Source organism: Harpegnathos saltator, unplaced genomic scaffold (assembly GCF_003227715.2).
Source record: "Harpegnathos saltator strain DR-91 unplaced genomic scaffold, Hsal_v8.6 scaffold357, whole genome shotgun sequence".
Lineage (NCBI taxonomy): Eukaryota > Metazoa > Arthropoda > Insecta > Hymenoptera > Formicidae > Harpegnathos > Harpegnathos saltator.
The window spans coordinates 35,536-58,843 of record NW_020230158.1 but is presented as its reverse complement, the minus strand read 5'-3'; the positions used below and the strand labels follow the sequence as shown (position 1 = coordinate 58,843).

The following is a 23,308-nucleotide window of genomic DNA, read 5'->3' as shown; positions in this document are numbered from 1 at the left end:
GATTTTCATACATTGTATAATATTTAATAAATTATCTTTCAATTCTTCTTCAAATATGTGCCGTATATTTTATAAATATTATACTTCACAAATATTTAAAATTGTAATATCTCTATATACATATACAGGGTGTGCCACCGAAAATGAAACAAGCATGTTTTTTGGTATTTAACTTAATTAATTTGAAAAACGCTCAGACACGTCAACTTTAGTTTCAAGGGGGACATGTTAATTGGCTATTTTCGTTCACAAACCTTCAACCCAATAAGATAAATTAATTTCAGTATAAAAATTTTAAGTGGCAAGTGATATTTAGCAACATATCATTTGAAAGCGCGTTAAACTTCCTTTACAGTAATGTTTCATTTTTTGAATTCCGATCATTTTTTCCCGAGAAAATATGCTCCAAAGAAATAAGAAATTTACTAAACTAGCAACTTACGTGTCGACGTAGTAAATGTTGGAAATGACCACCACCAGCTTCCACATAATAATAAAGATTTTGGTCAAAACGTTGTCGCACATTCTGGAACATTTGTGGAGTGATTTGATGGCATTCGTTGACGATACGTTGTCAAATTTGTTAAATTTGTTAACGAAGCTGGCTGAGATGCATAAATTTTACTCTTTAAGTGATCCTACAAAAAGAAATCTAGCGGAGATAAATCTGGAGATCGTGCGGGCCATTCAATAAGGCCTCTCCTTCCAATCCATTTACCTGGAAATCTTTGATTCAAATACTGTCGAACAGATAGTGCATAATGCGGAGGAGCTCCGTCTTGTTGGAATACCAACTGATCTTCAAGGTAATACTCATCATTCTCGATAATATCAATTAACATTGGATCAATGATGTCTTTCAATAATTCCAAATACATCTCTGCGGTCAAATTACCAAGAAAAAATGGACCAACGTTGGTCAAAGGACTAACGTTGGATTCGATTATCAAAAATACCAACCCAAACATTTAATTTTTTTAGGTGTTGGGTACTTCGTGAAGTATCCTCGGATTAGAATCTGTCCAATAGCGACAATAATGGCGATTGGCTATGCCATTTAGATAAAAAGTGCATTCATCGGAGAAACAGATATTTGACAGACAGAAAAGGAAATTTGGATTATTAACCGCTCGTGTACTTATAATCTCACAAAATTCTAAATGACGATCAAAGTCGTCTTTATTGATTTGCTGTGACAATTGAATTTTGTATGGATGGAACTTCTGATGTTTTAAAATTCGTCGAATACTGGTTCGATTAATACCTGATGCAACAGTCAATTGCCTTGTATTCAACGTAGGATTGATAGCAACGTAGCCCAGTATCGGTTCTTCCACCGCTTCATTTCTTACCGGGTTTTGAGTGTTTCGCTTTTTATTGGATACAGGACCGGTCTCCCGAAATGTCCTCACTAACTCCAAGACATACTTTCGATTAACATGCTTATCTGCATGATGTTGGTTGAATAATTCGACTGTTCTATTAGCATATTCGTTGTTACGAAAGAAAATTTCAATTAGTTCAATCCTCTCCGCAATCGAGTAAACCATTATTTGATTTGTAGAAGTAACGAAAACTATGAATGATGTGTTGCTTGTCGATAAAAGGCATAGACTGTCGTTATCTATTCATATTTAAGAGACACAAATACTTTGTTTGCAAACAGGAGAAACATATTACAATAGGAGAAACAGTACAATGTCATTTCATTTGTATCACGCGTACATTTCTTTACGTACGGCATTTGTAATTCCACCAGCTAGTTGACACGTAAGTTGCTAGTTTAGTAAATTCCTTTGGAGTATATTTTCTTGGGAAAAAATGATCAGAATTCAAAAAATAAAACATGATCATAAAGGAAATTTAACGCGCTTTCAAATGATATGTTGCTAGATACCACTTGCCATTTAAAATTTTTATAGTAAAATTAATTTATTTTATGAGGTTGAAGTTTGGTGAACGAAAATAGCCAATTTACATGTTCCCCTTGAAACTAAAGTTGACATATCTGAACGTTTTTCGAATTAATTAAGTTAAGTACCAAAAAACACGCTTGTTTCCTATTCGGTGGCCCACCCTGTATGTATAATATGTCAGTATAAACTCACATACATATCTTTCTCATCTGTTATATTAAACACACTTAAAAATAATGTGATTTGGAATATTATGTTACAAATAGAAAGAATATTCAGCGGTCACGTTTATATGTTAATAGTTTTTGAATTATTTTATATTGTTGTATTAATTAAAATGCGTTCAAAAGATATGTTCAATAGATATTTGTCATTTACGTAGTGATGTAACTCACGCACGTTACTAAGCACCTTGCTCATGTTACGTCCTGGAGGAGGAACGCAACTTGACGCTTGCTTTCGCAAGCTCCGACGTCCTCGCAAATCTGCGGAACAGATCAAGGATCGGAATGACCCCTTTATCTGGCGCAGACGTACGTCGGTGGTCCTTTATTTAGGTCAAGGAACTGAATCCTTTTTCCTGGGATAGGACCGTGAGCGACAGTTGAGGGAAGGGAGAATTTTTGGTTGAGAATAATTATTTGGAAAACGTGATTGGTTTACAATTACAAACAACTTGTTTTATTAGTGATTAGACGGAAGTTCACAATGAAATAAAATTTGTAAGATTTTATAGTGTGTCTGTATACATATGTGGTTAACAATCGCGCTCAGAACAATGATTCTCGATTACTCAGAACAATATTCCGTGTTCGTTATGTCCGACTGTGATCGAAAGGATTGGGCCACTGACGTCTGATTTAACAATTAAGGAGGAATGCCAAGGAGGATAGAAAACGGAAGTAAAACGAAAGGAAAAGAAAAGAGAGAGAAGAAAAGATAAAAAAAATGAAACGAAAAAGGTCACTCAGATAAAAGAAAATATAAGTAACTTACTGCTGGACTTCTCTGATCTTAGTAGACAATGAAAGGTGTGGTTGCTGCGTCTCTGTGAGGATGGACCCAAGTTGCGCCAAGGACTAGAAACTGGTCTCAGCAGGATCTCTCGCAATGTCTCAAGGGTGCACGAGATCATTGCACAGAAGAATAGATGACTGAAGAACACTGATCTGACTCACTAGTAGGGTTGATTATCAAGAAACCCTGAAGGGGTGTTGGAGAGAAGGCTCTGTCCTAGCTGCGGGTCGGTCGGGAGAAAAAATAGAAGTGGCATAGCTTTTTTACTTTATCAAAAACGTCACCTCGGTCGAGAGGTGAGGTTTGGGAAGTTGCGTCAGGCTCCAAAGTTTATGTCCAAATATGGGTATAGGATTTTGTTGCAAACTTTTCGGAAGTGGGGTTTTAGTAGGGTTCTTAGATAAATATGATAAAGGATCGGGTATCTATGGCAGTAAAAGATTTCAAGGTTTCGCTAGGGTTAGTCAGAGGTTGTGCGCGATAGGAATTTATGAATAACGTGGGAAACGCGTGAGTTTTCGAAGATCAAAGGCTGGCAACATCATATAACAGCATGAAAGATTGTCTGGTCGGTCCGTCTTCAAAGAAAATTATTGCTCCGAACGGGAAGTTATTTAAGGTTATTTGGAGAGGAGGTATATGGCCAAAATGACTCAACGGATCTTTTCCGACGGAAATAGAGGAAACTCTGATGATTAACGCAGAGAGAAAAGAAAGAGAAATCTGTGTGTGTAACGTCACAGTTCTCGGAGGGTCGCGGAATGTGAACATTTTGGTATAATATAAAATGCAATCCGCCCTACTTGACAACAAATTCAAAGTACGCGGAGTCCGCAGGACGTAACACTCATGGTATCACTTCAACTTATAAAATCGCCATGTCCGTATAATTTAAATATAAAACATTATATACAGGGTGTCCGGAATGTGATCATTAATATTTTGTGTACTGGTAGAACTCGTTAAAACAATTAAAAAAGTCCTGTGCCCTTTTACAATTTTTTCAATATTTATTCCGTAATTAATTAAAATGTGTAAATGAATGAGCGCACGAGAAAGCGACAGGATGGGCTCTGTGTATAAGAAGATGGCTTACCTCGCGCGGCGAGAGACAACCGTAAGCGACAAGAGGCGTGCGCGCGCGACGAAGAACGAGCGAGCGCGAACGACGAGCGAGCGAGCACAAGCGACAAGAGGCGGCCGCCCAGCGCTCTCTACGCGCTCATTGGCTCACATGTTTTAATTAATAACTCGATAACTATTGCCAATTTTTGACATTATAGTACATGACTTTTCTTCTCGGCTACACCCAATCTACCAGTACACAAAATATTAATGATCACATTCCGGACACCCTGTATACAGGGTGGGGGGTTATAAGTTTACAACCCGAAGTGTGAAGGTAGATTGAGTTAAGACAAACTTAAAAGTCCCATACCGTTTTACGAGATTCGCAATAATTATTGAGTTATTAATGACAGAAATCTGAGGAATGGGAGCGCGCCGACATAGATGATTGGAGAAGCGTTGCAGCTACTCAGGCTACAGCGCTGCCCACTCGACCTAGCAACTGTTAGTGGCGTGCGGCTAGACGTAAGTCCGGCGAGATAAAACAACGAATAATAGCGCATTGTTTTTCTCCTCGCCGCACACCGGCAACAGTTACTGGGTCAACTGGGCCGCGTTGCGGCCTAAGCAGCTGCAACGCTTCTCCAATCATCTATGCCGGCAAGCTCCCACTCCTCAGATTTTTGTCATTAATAACTCGATAATTATTGCGAATCTCGCAAAACGGTATGGGACTTTTATGTTTGTCTTAACCCAATCTACCTTCACACTTCGGGTTGTAAACTTATAACCCTCCACCATGTAGATAGATTCAGAATGAAAAATGCTAACTTTTTTTTCTATATAATGAATTTGATAAATTAATTAATTAAGCCTGATATGGTCAGTTCGCTAATTATTAAAAATACTTTTTTATTTTAACTAAGCCTACTATATTTCTCATAAAAAACCGTACAATTTTTGTTTATAAAGTTTTTTCTATCTGCAATAGTTATTAGATAGCATAAAAGGGATGAAACTTTGATAGTTTCATCTCTTAAACCTACGTCGATAAAAAAATACGGGTCTTTTATTTTTGGTTATTCTACAAATGTGCCATATTTCATCGAAATCGGAGAGACACACATCGTGGATGTTCCTTGTCAGTCAAAAGTTCTTACGTCTTGAGAATGAGTGAAAATAAAGAAGAATTCGATATATTTTGAAATTTTATTATAAAAAAGGGAAGAATGCCACTTAGGCTGCTAAAAAAATTTGTAATTTGTATTATATATGTATGTATATTTATTCTCCCCTAAGGGTTCGAAGGCGCTTTTGCAGGGAGCGTTCCCCAACCCTTTACAACTCCTCCTTACAATTATTCGCTTCCCTTACTCTTTATTTTCCGGTCCTGGGGGAGAACTCGCGTCCCGCTTGCCGCTCGTCCCCCCCCTTGACACACACACACACACCTCTCCCCTCTCCTGGACATCCGTTTCCTTGGCCTTTCAATTAACATTCTTTTCCAATTCTTTGTCTACTTCCTCTCCGCCCTTACCCCCCTCATCCCCACCCCTCTCCCTCTCCAATTCTCTCATCCACCTCTCTCCCTCTCCCTCCTCTCCCAATATCCTTCTTATTTCCTCTTTCCAACTCTTTTCACTTCCATTTTCCCATCTCCTACATTCCTCCCACACATGCTCCCATGTTTCCTCTTCCCTCTCACACAACCTACACCTCCTTTCCTCCTCCTTCCTCCAATACTGCCCTCCTCTCATCTCATTTCCCAATCTGAACCTCGCCATCCTTTTCCACCTCCTTTCTCCCCACCCCTTCTTCAAGTACTGCGGTATCCTTTCCCTTTTCATATATTCATACCACCTATTATACCTTGACTCTCTTATCTTCTCCCCCCTCTCTCTTCTTCCTAGCTCCTCTCCCTTTTCTCTTATTTCTGTCACCAATGTCTCTCCCTCTTCTCTCCTTTTTCTTACCTCCCTCATGTCCCCTCTCCTTTCCTTGAAGAATTTTATCCTCCCCACCTCCCAACTCGTCAATCTCTCCCCCTTCTCCTCTCTCTTCTTTATCTCCTCTAGACATTTCCTCGCAATTTCGCTCCCCTTTCCCTCCTCCAGCCTTCTCTCCCATTTCCATGCCCTTAACCCCGCTCTCTCTCTTAACTTCTCTCTCTTCAGTTCCTCCCTTACCATGTATCCTGGCGTTTCTCTCTTTACTCCTAGTATCCATCTCTTGTATCTTTCCTGGCTTCTCTCTATCTCTTCTCTCTCCTCCCACCCCATATTTCCACCCCATACCCTATCACCGTCCATACTAAACTATCATATAACCATATTCTTTTCCCCCATTCTCTCTCAAACCTTCTTTTCCCTATTCCCCATACCTGTCCCATCACCGTCATTCCTATCTTTATTCTTTCCTTTATATGCTTCTCCTGTCCCCCATCTTTCTGCATCACGTATCCTAAATATTTATATTCCTTCACTTCTTCCAATTCCTTTCCTTTCCATCTCCATTTCATCTTTCTCTCTCTACCCCCTCCCTTCCTAAATCTCATCACTTTCGTTTTCCCTATATTCACCTCCATCCCTTACCTTTCCATATATCTTTCCAATCTCGCTATCATTGCCTTCATCCCCTCCTCCTCCTCCGCCATTATCACCACGTCATCTGCATATGCCAATGAATATATTTTCTCTTCTCCTATCTTTACTCCTCCCCACCTCCCTTTTTTTAATTCCTCTTCCATATCCGCCATTAACAAATTAAACATCCCTGGACTTAGTAGGCACCCCTGCCTCACTCCCCTTCCCGTCCAGAACCCCTCCCCTAGCTCCTCTCCCACCCTTACCCTGCTTATCGTCTCTTCCATCACCTCCTCACATCTCTCCATCAATCCTTTCCTCACCCCTCTTTCCCTCATCGCCCTTATTAACTCTCTTCTGTCCACCGTATCGAATGCTGCTTTCAGATCCACAAATAACGCCACCAGCTTATCCCCCTTCCTTCCTAATTGTCTATTTATCACATAATTCATAACATATATGTTGTCTATAACTCCCAACCCTTTCCTGAACCCCGTCTGATTTTGCGGTATCAACCCTTTCTCCTCCACCTCTTTCCTTAATCTTCCCGCTAATACTGATGCATAAATCTTGTACAACGTATTCATTAACGTTACTCCTCTGTACTCTCCCACTACTCTTCCCTCCCCCTTCTTCACTATCGGTACTACTATTCCTTCCTTCCATTCCTCTGGTCACCCCTCTCCTCTCCATACTCTATTACACATTTCCCTTATCCATTCCTCCATCCTCTCTCCTCCATATTTCCACGCTTCATTTGGTATCTCATTCCCTCCTACCGCCTTGTTGTCCTTTAATTTCTTCATTACCTCCTTAATTTCTTCCTTGCTTATTTCCTGTTCCTTCTCTCTTTCCTCTTTTCTCTTCCTTCCTCCTATCACTCTTCTCCCCACTCCTCCTAGTAACCCTCTAAAATATTCCTCCCATTCTTTCATTTCAATCTCTTCGTTTCTTCCCTTTCTTCTTTTTCTCTCCCTCCTCATTACTTCCCATATCTTCCCCTCTTTTACTTTTTTATTCACCCATCTCTCCCACCTCTCATTTTCTTCTTTCCTCTTTCCCTCGCATAACTTTTTATATTTTGATTTTTCTTCTCTATATCTCTCTCTATCCACCTCCCCTCTTCTCCATTTCCTTAATTCCCTCCTTACCTTCCTCTTCTCTTCTCTACATTCCTCATCCCACTAACCTTTCCTCCTCTCCTTCTCGTCCTCTTCTTCTTCCCTTACTATTGCTCCCTTTATCCTTTTATTCATTTCCTTGATCTCCTCTTCTACCTTTCCTTCCCCTATTCTCACTTCCCCCAACTCTTCCCTAAATCTTTCTCTAGCCCTTTCAGTCCATACCCCTTTTTCTTTCCTTTTCTTCCCTCCCCCTCTCTTTCCCCTCTCTCTTCCTCCCTCCATCCTTACCGTTATTGGATGATGATCCGACTCTATATTATCCCCCACCTCAAAACTTTTTATCTTGCTCCATCCTTCCTCATTTACTATAACATAATCTATTACCGATTCTCCTCTTCTCCCTGTGTACATCCATTCCCCTTTCTCATCTTCTTCCTTCCCTCCGTTCACTATCATCCATCCTCTTTCATTTATACACTCTATCAATTCCTTTCCCTCCTTATTTTCCTGCTCGTCTTTCGATTTCCTATTCTCCTCCATTCCCTCTTCATCCTCCCATATTCTCCCCCCTCTCCTTCCTGTCCTTGCGTTAAAATCTCCTCCAATTATCGTTCTTCCTCCTCCCCCTTCCTCTTCCATCCATTCCTTTAATCTTTCCAACCTTTTCCCTAAATCCCCCCTCACATATACTCCTATTATCCTCCATCTTCTTCCTTCTATTATTACATTCCCCACCGTCACTCCTTCCATCTCCTCCCTCTCCTCCTCTTCCCCCCCTCTCGCTTCTAATTCCTTCCTTATTCTCATTACCATCCCCCCCTTTGCTCTTCCTTTTCTATAAACTCTCTTTGCCGTTTGTATTTTCCATATATATCCCTTCGATAGCTTCCCCCTTAACCACGCTTGTTCTTTTTCCTCTATCCATGTTTCCATTAACGTTATTACATCCCATTTTTCTATCTCCCTCCAAAACTCCCTATCTTTCTTTTTCATTCCTGCTACATTCCAGAATGTCACCTTTAAATCCCTCTTTCCTTCTTCCCCTCTTTCCTTCCTATTTCCTCCTCTCCCCTCTCCTCTTCTATCTCCGCCTAGTTTCCCTTCTTCCCATTTTCCCTCTCTGTCCCCCTCCCTCTCCTCTCCTCTCCCTCTACTGTCAATACTTTCTTTTCCCCTTTTCTATTAACCAACCCCCTCACTTCTTCGTCCCACCTCCACCATTCCTCATTTATTCTTATTTTTCCATACCCTCTCCAAACCCTACTTCCTTTTCCTTCTTCTTCATCCGCTATTCTTCTCATTATCCACCTTGCTCTCCTTTCCTCATATGTCAAATCGTCTTCTATCCATACCTTGCTTCCTTTCAGTTTCTTTTTCCTTTCCATTATCCTGCTTTTTTCCTCCTCACTATTTAATTCCACCACTACTATTTCTCTCTCATTCCCCTTTCCCGTCTTTATCCTCCTTATTCTTTTTCCAATCCCCTCTTTCATTCCTATTTCTTTCAGTATCTTTTTCCACCTCCTCTCTTACCTCCCCTTTTCCTATTTCTACCCCCCTCATCACTATATTCCTTCTTCTTTTCTCCCTCTCTCTTTCCTCCTCCCTTTTTTCCAATACTTTCACTCTCTCCTCCATTTCTCCCTTCCTCTCTTCTGCTTCTCTTCTACTCTCCCTTTCCCTCTCTTCCTCCAGCTTCTTTACTCTTTCTTCTATCTTTTTTATCATCTCCCCTTCCCCTCCCTTCCCTTCTATCTCTTCCCATTTCCTCTCTAAACTCTCTATCCTATCCCTCATCTCCTGCTTCTCTTTCTCCCATGTTTCCTCTCTCCTCCTCATTTCCTTCCTTAACTCTTCTATTTCCTCTTTTACCTCTTTAAACCCTCCTCTTATTTCCTTCCTCATTTCCTCTAATGAATTCTCCCTTTCCCTCCCCTCCTCTTCCCCTTTTACTGGTGACCTCACTGTCTTCCTACTTTTCATAAATCCCATCTCCTCCTCCTTCTCTCTTTTCCTTTTCCACATCTCCCCTATCATTCCCGTACTCCCTCTTCTCCCTCCCTCCTCCCCCCTTTTCCCCTCCATTCCCTTTTCTTCCCTCCCCCTTACTCCTCTCTTCCTTCCCTATTTCCTCCATTCTTATCTTCCCCTTTCTCTCCTTTAAATTTCGCTCCTTTCTCTTCCTCCTTCCTCCTTTCTCCTACAGATGTCGTTCCTTCTCCTTCTTGCCTCTCTTCTATCTGCTCCTATACTCCTTGCCCGTATCCTTTCTCTTATTTTCTCCCCTCTATAAACTCTCTTTCCCTGCTCTTCTCTAGCCGTCCCTAACCTCACTCTCTCACCCGTATCTTTCACCCCCTTTCCACTCTCTCTCTCTCTCTCCCTTCTCGCCTCCACTCACCTCCACTCCCGCTCACTCTCTTCACACTCTCTCCTCCCCCCTCCTCCAATTCTGTCCCCTACACTCTCCTTTTCTCTCCTCCTTTCACTCTACTAGAAACCCTCTCCTATACTTTACGCCGCCGGAAACGGAAGTCAATTTGTATTATATATAAAATATGTATATAATAATGTATATAAAATTTGTATTTGTTGATGGAAATAAAGCAGTATCAGTACGTGTGGCACAAACTTGGTTCAAACGTTTTCAATCTGGAAATTTTGATGTACCTCGTTCTAATCGACCAATCAATGGAAGAGTCGGGGAAATCATGGAGAAAATTGAGCAAGACCGGTACATTAGCAATCATGATAAGGATCATGATAAGGATCAGTAAGGAACTAAACATTGACCACAAAACAGTTTTAAATTATTTGGAGAAGGCTGGATACAAAAACTCGATGTTTGGGTGCCACATGATCTAACAACGAAAAATTTAATCGAATTTTCACTTACGAGTCGTTGCTAAAACGGAACGAAACCGAATTATTTTTGTAACGGCTTATTAAAAATGGGCGATGAAAAATGGATTACGTACGACAATAATGTACATAAAAGATGGTAATCGAAGTAAGGTGAAGTTCCGTAAACGGTGGCAAAGCCAAAATTAACGTCAAGAAAAGTGATATTGTGTGTGTAGTGGGATTGGAAAGGAATAGTTCTCTACGAGCTGCTGCTGTCCAGTCAAACGATTGATTCTAACCTCTACTATAACTAGAAAGATTACGCCAAGCAATTGAGAGAAAGCAACCAGAATTGATCAATGAAATGCGTCATCTTCCATCACAACAACGTCAGATCCCACACATCCTTGGCGGCCCGTCAAAAATTGAAAGAGCTTGGCTGAAAAGTTTTGATGCATCTACCGTATAGTCATGACCCTGCACCACCAGACTACCATTTGTTTCGGTCTCTACAGAACTCTCTTAATGGTGTAAAATTGACTTCAAAAGAAGTCTGTGAAAATCACTTGTCGAAGTTTTTCGCCCAGAAATCACTGAAGTTCTACAATGATGGGATTATGGTTTAACGGCAAAAATGACAGTATCAGTACTCGAGGCACAAAACTGGTTCGAGCATTTTGAATCTAGAAATTTTGATGTCAAAGATGCATCTCGCTTTGGTCAACCAATCAATGGAAAAGTCGATGAAATCATGGAAAAAGTTGAGCAAGACCGGCACATTAGCAGTCACGATATCAGTAAGGAACTAAACATCAATCATAAAACAGTTTTAAATTATTTGGAGAAGGCTGGATACAAAAAAACGTAATCTTTTCCAAAATAGTTTTTAAATAATGTTGTTTATAAAGTTTTTCCATCTTTGCTCCTCCCTGGAAAATGAAACTAAAATTTACTTATAAGAAAACCGTCGGAACTATCCTTCACCGATTTTGACGGGATCCAGAGCGGGGCTCTGGATATGTTGTAGAGCAACAAAAACTATTAGACCCGTATTTTTTTATCAGCGTATCTCAAGGTTTAGGGGATGAAACAACCTGTCGAGAAAAAATAACATTTTTATTTTTTGCAAATATTTTTCTAAAGTATGAGATATGTGATAAAATGTTTCCTACAAAAGTTTTACAGTATTTTATATACCGTTTGCAATGGTATATTCAAATTTTTAAAAAATGCCAAAATTTGTAAACTCTCCCTCTTTCTCTTTCATATTGCAAAATTAAAAAACTTTATGAGGACAAAAATTAAAGAGCACTTAATGCCGAATCTATCCATATATAATAATACAATATGGTCATGATTAATTTTTAGAGAAACGAGATCATCTTGTTATATGCGCCGCGCTGTAGATAGGTGTTGTGTTATTTCTTTTCAGTTGCGCTGTACTCAACAATTGTCTCTAATGCATATTTCCTCATACTACAAAATGCAAGAGAGAATTAATTTTAATGATACAATATGCAACTTATAATATGAAATAAAGATGTTAAATAGATGAATACATATGTCTAATTTAAGTAGATACGCTTAATTATTTTTTAGAAAATTAGATACAAAAAAATTGTTTAAACAAAAGTTGTTTGGTTTGAAGGGCTTGAAGGGTTTGAAGGATATAAGACAGCGTTAGCATTTTGTTTACAGATGGCGCTACTTTCGAGATATTCACTGATCATCGATTTTCTTAAATAAAAATCGCAACTTTTTATTACATCATCTTTTTCAATTAATTTGAATTAATTTGAATAAATTTTGTCTGAAAAATGTTTTTATTTGCCTAATCATTTTTTAGATATTTAAGGAAAACTTGATATTTTCAATATTTAGCTTACGCTATCTCGTTGTTTATCAGAAGAGAAAATAATATTAGGCTTTTTATTCTATTTAGTCACAAGAATATATTGTTGCAATAGCACTCTGACTTTTATTAATTTCATGATTTGGAAATTTCAAAATCATCAAATTAACAAAAGCCAGGACGCTATTGTAACAATATATTCTTGAGGCCAAATAGGGTAAAAAAGCCTAATACCATTTTTTCTTTCGACAAACAGCGAAATATTGTAAGTAACATATTACAAATAATGCCATTTGCGATATATTTACTGATTATTATTTTTTTTAAACGGAAACTCCAGTTTTTTATTATATCATCCTTTTCTACTAATTAATTTAAACAACTTTTATCTAAAACATTTTTATATTTGTCTAATATTTCTAATAGTTCCAGTATTGTATGTGATATTTATGGAAAACTTAGTAACTTTTTTAATATTTAACTTACGATATCTTGCTAATTATTTGTTAGAAGAAAAAATAGTATTCGACTCTTTTACTCTACTTGATTTCAAGAACGTACAGGATATCCCACAGGAAGGTGCTGAAACGAAACGATTGGTTCTCCCCTCCATGACCTCAGAAAGAGTCTTACGGTTGACGATTGTCCATTTGAAGTTTCATTCTGGCAGTTTTATTCTGCAGTTTTATTCTGGCTGTGATAGGAGCAAATCCGTGCGCGTCAAAATGAATAATCTGACGACGGAAGAAAAGATTTATCTTATGGAGTGTTCTTTTTTTCAAAGGAAAAGTGTATAGCAGTGCTTATAGTCTCGTACTATAATAAATACGGAACATATAAAGTTAAGAGCGAAAATACATAGAAGAGGTTAAAATTCGTTATTTATTTAAACTTATGCGTTAAACCACTCCGTTTTTGGCAATAAATCTGCATTAAAATAATTTTTTGTGTTATTTTTAACAGAATTATCGATAATTTTATGCTGTATGGATCTCCAAGACCGTAGACATGATATGCCAGGTTTTGCCAAATTTAGTAGTAGCTTTTAAAAAGGTCGTCAATAACATTAAAGATATGTTAAAAAAAGTTTTCACAAGTTTTCGTAAAAGAATTTAGTTTTATACAAATTCAAATAGTGCAAATATTTGAAAATATTTATCACTAGTTAACTTGATTATTAACCTTATTTTCGTCAATAAAATAAACTGATATATAAACATTTTGCCAAATTTTATATATATCTATTAAAAACTTCTTTCTTCCCAACACAACTTTTGGTTTTCCAATAACTGCATATATTTAAAAACGACAGCTAATTAGTTTCAGCAACTTCCCACGGACAATACTGTATTGTTGCAATAGTGCTCTAACTTTTATTAACTTTCGACGACTTTCGTTAACTATCGACTTTTTGAAATTTCAAAATTATTAAATTAGTAAAAGTCAAGGCACTATTGTAACAATACATTCTTGAGGCCAAGTAGAGTGAAAAGTTTAGTACTATTTTTTTCTTCGAATAAATAATTAGCAAGATATCGTAAATTAAATATTTAGAAAATTACCATGTTTTCCATAAATATTTCAAAAATATTAGGCAAATAAAAAAAATGTTTTAGATAAAAGTAGTTTAAATTAATTGGTAGAAAAAGATGATGTAATAAAAAGTTGGGATTTCTATTTAAGAAAAGCGATGATCAGTGAATATCTCGAAAGTAGCGCCATCTGTAAACAAAATGCTATCGCTGTCTTATATTCCCCTTCAAACCAAACGACTTTTGTTTAAACAATTATTTTGTATCATTAATTTTCCAAAAATAATTAAACGTATTTACTTAAATCAGACATACTATGTATCATCTATTTAACATCTATATTTCGTGTAATCAATTGCATATTGTACCATTAAAATTAATTCTCTCTTGCATTTTGTAGTATGAGGAAATATGCATTAGAGACAGTTGTTGAGTACAGCGCAACTGAAAAGAAATAACACAATACCTACTTACAGCGCGGCGCATATAACAAGATGATCTCGTTTCTCTAAAAATTAATCATGACCATATTGTATTATTATATATGGATAGATTCGGCATTAAGTGCTCTTTAATTTTTGTCCTCATAAAGTTTTTTAATTTTGCAATATGAAAGAGAAAGAGGGAGAGTTTACAAATTTTGGCATTTTTTAAAAATTTGAATATACCGTTGCAAACGGTATATAAAATACTGTAAAACTTTTGTAGGAAACATTTTATCACATATCTCATACTTTAGAAAAATATTTGCAAAAAATAAAAATGTTATTTTTTCTCGACAGGTTGTTTCATCCCCTAAACCTTGAGATACGCTGATAAAAAAATACGGGTCTAATAGTTTTTGTTGCTCTACAACATATCCAGAGCCCCGCTTTGGATCCCGTCAAAATCGGTGAAGGATAGTTCCGACGGTTTTCTTATAAGTAAATTTTAGTTTTATTTTCCAGGGAGGAGCAAAGATGGAAAAACTTTATAAACAACATTATATAAAAATTATTTTGGAAAAGATTATGTTTTCTGTAACCAGCGTTCTCCAAATAGTTTAAAACTGCTTTATGATCAATGTTTAGTTCCTTACTGATATCATGACTGCTAATGTGCCGGTCTTGCTCAACTTTTTCCATGATTTCATCGACTTTTCCATTGATTGGTCGAGCAGAGCGAAGCACATTTTTGACATCAAAATTTCCAGATTCAAAATGTTCTTACCAGTTTTGTGTCACGCGTACTAATACTGTCATTTTTGCCGTTAAACCATAATCCCATCATTGTAGAACTTCAGTGATTTCTGGGCGGAAAACTACGACAAATGATTTTCACAGACCTCTTTTGAAGTCAACTTTATACCATTAAGGGAGTTCTGTAGAGACTGAAACAAATGGTAGTTTGATGATGCAGGTAAGGACTGTACGGTAGATGCATCAAAACTTTCCAGCCAAGCTCTTTCAATTTTTGACACATGCTTCTATTTGAAAAACGGGAAAAAAGTCGATGCACCTTTGAATACCTTTTTTATTCTCTGCAACTTTTGTCTAAGAAGTTTCTTACGACAACCAATATTTCCAGATTTATCCGGCCATACCCTAATTTATGGAAGCCCAAGATTCAATGACCTTGAAATGACCTCCAGAGGTCAAAGGTCAACATGATTAAGGACATATGAACGTAATTTTTCACACTCTTTCGATTTCCTCTATCAGAAACAAATGCGTCTATTTGCAAAAACGGATTTTACCTTCATTTGACCTTGGAGGTTATCTCAAAGTCAAAGGTCAAGGTTACTATTAAATGCCTTTTTATATTCTCTGCTTTTGTCAAAGAAGTTTTTTACAATAACAATATTTCAAGAGTTACCCGGCCGCACCGGAACTTTTGGAACACCCTGTATACCATTTACGATGAAATTAAATACATAATTGATTTATTTCTTTATACAAATTATTTTCTGCTATGTTATATTTACTTCGGATAAATGTATTGCGGTAACATTACAAAAATATTCTTATTTATATTTTTAAAATATTTTGAATATGTTTCCGAAGCCATATTATTAGGTATACAAATGAATAATCCAAATTATTTTAAGCAGTTATGAAATCAATCTTAAATTGAATAGATTTTCCCGCTCTTTTGTGATTATGCAATGTTGACATATAGCTATTAAAAAGAACATATAGTTTGGCGAAAGGCCCAACATAACCTTCAAAAGTATTCGGTTCACAAGGAGATGACGCAACCTGTTTCATCGATTTCAACACGAGTCATAGCACACTCGATAGCTATGATGCCGTGTATAAATGCGCTAACATAATATGCGTGAATGCGTCTTTGTTTACGAGTAATTTGCAGTTAAAGTTTGGCTCGCGGAGCCGTGCCACACATAGGGCGCAAGTGACGACACTCTTTCACGAAACGGCGTGGCTGAGCAGACAGAGGCTCACGCGCCGCGAACACTTTTGCGCCGACGATGGCATTCGAGTCCCGCCGACGACTGATTCGTTTTTTTTTTCGTATGTAAAGACATGTAATAAATATTTTTATATTGTTCTTATGTATAATTCCTTTTTTTGTTTCTACGCTATTAATCAAGGCTAATTAGGAGACTCAGGTCTTTCAAATATGAATACAACTTTTTTGTTAATTACAATAAAATGTTTTTTTCGTGTAAATCTATTTTGCATAAATATTTCGTATGGTATGGGAAAGAAATGGCCAGACAGTGATTATTTTGTGTGAGAGAAACCCGAGAGCCGTTAGAATCGTTACAAGTGAAAAGGAACCATCTTCCCTTTCCCCTTCTCGTAGAGGGATTTTCATGTTTCGTGACGTGCTCGCTTTATTCTCTGGGCAGTCTTCGTAACGTGAACAGTGAAAAACTCGTGTTAAAAATGGAAACCACGTTTGTAGATGGAGCAACGATCAGCTATGTGCAAAATCTAGCAAAATGTGATATTACGAAAGAAGAGTTGACGGACGCAATAGAATATCTTCGAGGTAAATATATTGAATGTGTGAGCAATGGAAATATATATTTGTACGTATTGTTATTGGCCTTGTATACAATATCAATTATATTGAATTCATATTTGCAGATGTCCTGATACAATTTAATTTAATTAATAATGAAGCGCCAAGAAAATTATCAAAAAATTCCAAATTAATTGGCGGAAAATTGTTTGAAAAATTAATTAAACTGTTGGGAAAACATAAAATATCAGATGAGGTGGAATATTATATAGCAGAAGGAGAAGACGTGATTGAAGAAGATGTTCACGCCATGGAAGATGTTCAATCGTCTTCTTCAGACGAGCCTCATACGAGTCAAAGAACGGAAGAGTCTTCTCCGGACAAGCCTCATACGAGTCAAAGAACGGAAGACTACGAACCTCCGCAAAAGGTTGCAGCGATGGATCTAGTGCCGTATGACGTAAAATTTAAAATAGTTATGACCGCAAACGAACATCCGAATTGGAGCTTCCGTACGTTACAAAGCAAGTTTAAACAGCATTTGTATTATCACAGTGAAGTTGCACACTTCCGCAAATACATTTTATCTGGTGGAAATTATTGAGATAAGCTGCAATTAATAAAACGGAATGTGTATGATCGGTTTACGGAAGCAAGAGAGCAAAGGCAACTTGTTACACGACGTCTCCTTCAACAGTGGACGATGGCTGCAGCCGTTCAATATAACAAACAAGGAGAAGAAAGCGAAGAACATGACAAAGCTTTCCGCTTTGTAGCATCGAACACATGGTTAACGTCATTTGTACGTGAATACAAAATTTCTAACCGTCGAGTTGTTCGGTATTTGTCAAAAAGAGAAATAATATCACCGCAAGCTGTGATGGAATCCGCTGTACACTTTCAAGAATTAATTAGAAGTATATCACTGGATTACGACCTGGATTTCATAATAAATTCTGACCAAACGGGCTGCGAATATCGCGTAAATGTTACACGCACGTACACGCATACTGGAAAAATTGGTACAATTATATATCGGCGATCTAAACAAAGTGACTCACTCTTATACTGCACAATATTCTGTCACACAATCGAGCAAGCTATTAAATAAAGTGTTCGTTTGCTTACAAGAGACTTCCGACACATTTGGAGTCCGGGTACAGAAAGAGGTAGATGCGTTATTGCGATTATATAAAAATGTTGTTCCAGTCTGCTCCAAATCAGGGAAATTAACAACGTCTCTCTACCAGCAATATTTGAAACTGGTTCTCAAGCCGTACGTTGGTAATCATCAGTTTTTATTTCTTGTTGATTCTTGGGGAGGACAAAAGAATATCCATATGTATAACGAAATATTTCGCGATAATAACAATAGGCCAACGTGTAACCTACAAATAATACCACCAAAATGTACGCCAATTTGTCAACCGTGCGATGTTTATTTCTATAGACAGGTCAAAATCATTATAAAGCGTATACAGAACTGTCCTTCTTTATACTGGCGACGAAAGTATAAATTTGAACACTTGCGCTGATACGATTCGTATACAATCGCTCACACAGTATCTATTATCAGCACCAGTTTTCAATTTTATGCTCCAATATGCGTGGTATGCGTCCAGTCTTGTTGACAGTCGCGAGGTATTTTACAATGTCAATCAAATATATTTTCCACCAACTATGCATAGTCAAAAGTGTATTCGTGCAAAATATTATGCGTTCATTACGTGCAGTTGGTGCAAAAAACTATTATGTTTTACATGCTTTTATACGACATTCCATCCGCAGAGTTGCGACAGCATGACCACATTTTATAATACGTAACTTTCATTTATGTGCCTTATATTTGTCTTGTGTGTGTGTCTGTATGTGTTTTGATACGAACAAAAACATTTTATTGTAAATAATAAAAAAAGTTGTGTTCATATTTGAAAGACCTGACTCTCCTAATTAGCCTTGATTAATAGCGTAGAAACAAAAAAAGGAATTATACATAAGAACAATATAAAAATATTTATTACATGTCTTTACATACGAAAAAAAAACGAACTAGTCGTCGGCGGGACTCGAACGCCATCGTCTGCGCAAAAGTGTTCGCGGCGCGGGAACCTCTGTCTGCTCAGCCACGCCGCTTCGTGAAAGAATGTCGTAACTTGCGCCTTATGTGTGGCACGGCTCCGCGAGCCAAACTTTAACTGCAAATTACTCGTAAACAAAGACGCATTCACGCATATTATGTTAGGGCGTTTATACACGGCATCATAGCTATCGAGTATGCTATGACTCGTGTTGAAATCGATGAAACAGGTTGCGTCCTCTCCTTGTCAGTACAGTCGAAAATAGCAACAGATAAGGTGCATATCCGACACTGCATTCTTTACGAATTCCAACAAGCTGCAAAAAATGCTGCAAGAGCGTGCGAATCGATTTGTTCCTTTCTCGGCGAAGGTGTTGTATCATACGATGGTACGCATTTTGGTTTAAGCGGTTTAAAAGCGGTAATTTCAGTCTAATCGCCCTGGAAAACAACGCCCTGGAGGCCCTCCGAAATGCGATAATGATGATTTGGAACAACTACTCGCTGAGAATTCGGCACAAACACAAAAAGAGCTTGCAGAACAGTTGGGAGTAACGCAGCAAACGATTTTCAAACGCCTACATGAGATGGGAAAGATCCAAAAAGAAGGAAAATGGGTTCCGCATGAACTCACTGAAACCAACAAAAATCAACGAATGGCAGCGTGTCTTTCTCTTCTCAATAAGCAGCATCGAAAGTATTTCTTGTGGAAAATCGTTATGGGCGATGAGAAATGGATACTCTATGACAATCCGAAAGGCAGAAAGTCATGGGTAAATCCCGGCGAATCATCAAAATCGGTCGCAAAACCCAATCGCTTCGGAAAGAAGGTTCTTTTCTGCATTTGGTGGGATATCAAAGACGTGCTTTATTGTGAGTTGTTGGAACCGGGTTAAACAACCATGAAAGAAGGAGGGCGGCGTACTAGATGGCGACGGGATGCCGTGCGTTCGGGACCTGCATCTTATTTTCGTTCCGAAGAGAGAAAAATATCGAGAGCGCGGTAGTCGCTAGACCAGGAATTGAGAACCCGGGTCTTTCGCTTGCCGGGCAACTGCTCTAAACCATTGAGCTACCTGACGCTTCACGCTCACGACACTCTCCTCTCCCTAGTTAACGTTGAGAGATGTCGTTCGGAAGCGACATCTCTAGTGCTATCTCGAGCGCACGGCGACTACAGAGAGAGGCATTGTTACTTGTACCTAGTGGTACAAGATGGTGGTCTCTCAAAGTCAAAGGTTGCTATCCTTTAAGACCTGCTGTCTATGTATGCCGGCCTCCACAGTTACTGCGGACTGCTACCAACGTCAATTAATCTGCTTGAGTCAAGAATTGGAACGAAAACGCCCGTATACTGGCAAAGGGGAACGTCCAATGAAATTGTTGCATGACAACGCCAGGCCACACATTGCTTCCAATACAAAAGACACTAATGAGTCTTGGCTGGGATGTCTTGCAGTACCCGACGTATTCACCATACATTGCTCCATCCGATTATCACTTGTTCCGGTCGATGCAACATGCCTTGTCCGATATGCACTTCCAATCAGTGGATGAGATCCGAAAATGGCTTGACGACTTTATCGTGTCCAAAGACGTAACATTTTTCCGAGATGGAATTCATCAGCTGCCTGAAAGATGGCTTAAAGTTATAGAAAGCAATGGCGAATACTTTGATTGAACAATTTAATTTACTTTCTTTTAAAATAAACCTTGAATGTAGCTAAAAAAATTGGATTATTCATTTGTACACCTAATATTATATAATGCCTATGTAATATTTATAAAATATTACGCAGAAACGATAAAAAATTACATATAATTTCAACATTTAAAAATGTAGATTTAATGTTTCTTGCTTATTGGAAATTAATCGATTTAAAATGATGGATTAAATATGGCTGATGTTGTAACTTAAAAAAATGTCTAATATATGGAATCGCTCATTTTGAATCAAACATTTTTGACATATTTAAGTATAAATATCTTATTAATCATAATCGATGTAAAAATTCGTTTTAAAGACTGAAAGTCCTAACAAAACATTTAATTTTCATTGCAATAAAACTTCTCTAGCATATTACATCTCGTTATAATATGTCAAAATATGTGAAAATAGTCTTTGTTTGCAATTTTATCGGCAAATTTCTCGAAATTGTGATATAATGAAGTAATTTAGAAATCAAACTATTTACCATTGAAACAATTATAGGAAATGATTATTCTCATTTTTCGAAAAATGTCATTTTTGTCAAACTATGTATTTCTTTAGGACAGTTGATCACGTCAGAGATAATCATGGCTAGCGAAAATGGTTGCCCCATAGAATTTCATCGAATCGACGTGGACAAATGTGACCCGGTTTTCGACAAGGAGTGCCAAGGTAATAAATACATTCCATTCCTTCGAGCGGATTACGATCGTCAAACCGGGCGCAGTCCTAACAGTCCTCGGGAGCAGGTAATTCGCAATTTTTTCGAACTGTGAATCTGCTTTCAATTTTGATAATTAAATCGCATTCTCCAAGACGCTAATATATTATTAAACTACGCCAAGACTCTGAAAACAACAAAGTCGTGAAAAATAGCTTTGTATATCTGAGATTGCAGATAAATAAAGTAACGAGCTGGATCGACGGTAGTTTCGTCTATTCGAGTAGTGAGGCATGGGCGAATACAATGCGTACTTTTAAAAACGGCAGTCTTCTCATGGAACAGATAAGACAATTTCCTGTGAGGAACACTATGCGTGCGCCTCTCTTCAATCACGCGGTTCCGCATGTAATGCGAATGCTTAGTCCAGAGCGGCTATATCGTAAGTAAATAATGTATTTGTATACGTAAATTTATTTGAAAATTAAAAATCGCTATAGTAATTATTTGAAATTTAATAATTTTGGATATTATCATCAATGGTTACTCTACTATATCACGTTATAATTTCTGCACCAAACTTAATTATGCTTATTTGTACTCGCATTCTATATCTTTCGTTTTAGCATTCCCTGTAATTTATTTCTTGACTTTTGTGAAAGTATCTAACAATTAATTATATGACGCAGTTCTCGGCGATCCAAGAACGAATCAGCATCCACCGTTATTATCATTGGGAATTTTATTTTATCGATACCATAACGTCATAGCCGCTCGCATACAAAGACAACATCCCAATATGTCTGACGAAGAAATTTTTCAGAAGGCTCGTCGAATAGTCATTGGAACGATACAGGTGTGAACGATATATATTATTTCTAGTTTTCTTCCCAATATATATATAGCTAGCATACATATCTATTGGGTATTGAAATTTCTACAATTATACGTATGCAACTAGAATAGAGAACTGAATAACTTAAACTGAAAATAGAAGTTTTCTATTTTTAAACAATTAAATAAAATTTTGAGTTGTTAGTAAAAAAAATTGATGAAGCATGTGTAGTGGGTTGAGACGGCGTGATTATATAAAAAATGGCTAATCGCACGATTGTCTTTTAGCAATAATTAATATCGAGTGTGTATATGTGTGTGTGTGTATGTGTGTGTACAAGGTGATTCAGAACAACTTTCTGTCCTTGAAATGACGTTCTTGAACGAATTTTAAAACGAATCCTAAGACAACTTCCTTTTTCAAAATGTTTGACAAGAGCGCTATCATAAAATTAAAAGCTGTACCTGATAGAGATTGCGATTGACAAAATGTCAACCTCTGTTCTTTTTAATTTTGCTATCATGAAGGAATGGAGAAAGAAAAGTTCACAATTAACGATCAAATTGATTGTAAAATTGAAAATAAAATTCTTTTTAATATTACGGGAACGAATGCGCACTAACAAGTGCTGTCATTCTTAAAACAAATAATCTTTACAAAGAAATATAAATTCATCGGTTTTTATTAAAAGTAAGAATATTTTATGCTTTTCAAATTATAATTAAGATTCTTTCTCATTTTTATTTTCCATTTTTCTCGTTTGTATTTTCAAAGCTTATTTTTCACTTTGGAAATGCTCGTGTAATTAAATATTTTATCTTCAAATATTAAAACATCTAATTTTAATTTAATTACGATTAACTTAATTTATATTAATATAATTAATTTAATATAATAATTAATTTGAAACGCTTCATTCACTATTACGATCGTATTAATCCTTGCTATTTGACGATCACATTAATTCATTTATGTCGAATAACATTGGCGTTAACTGTTACATTTTGTAATGCAATTATATTAGTTTGGCAATTAAATAAATGCGGATATTTTTAAAAAAATAAAAGACAATTTTTTCATAGAACGAAATAACTTTATGCAGTAATATCCATTTTTATCAAT

The 23,308-nt window shown here is 37.1% G+C and overlaps 1 protein-coding gene across 1 annotated transcript in view; it reads left to right on the top strand.

The window, feature by feature from the left end:
• LOC105180582 (dual oxidase) overlaps positions 1-23,308 on the top strand; it is a 54,017-nt gene that overhangs the window by 5,774 nt on the left and 24,935 nt on the right. The window contains exons 2-4 of the mRNA XM_025300329.1: positions 21,252-21,439; positions 21,589-21,793; positions 22,041-22,207. Coding sequence (XP_025156114.1) covers positions 21,278-21,439; positions 21,589-21,793; positions 22,041-22,207 — 534 coding nt within the window. The 5' untranslated portion in view covers positions 21,252-21,277. The remainder of the gene's footprint in view (positions 1-21,251; positions 21,440-21,588; positions 21,794-22,040; positions 22,208-23,308) is intronic.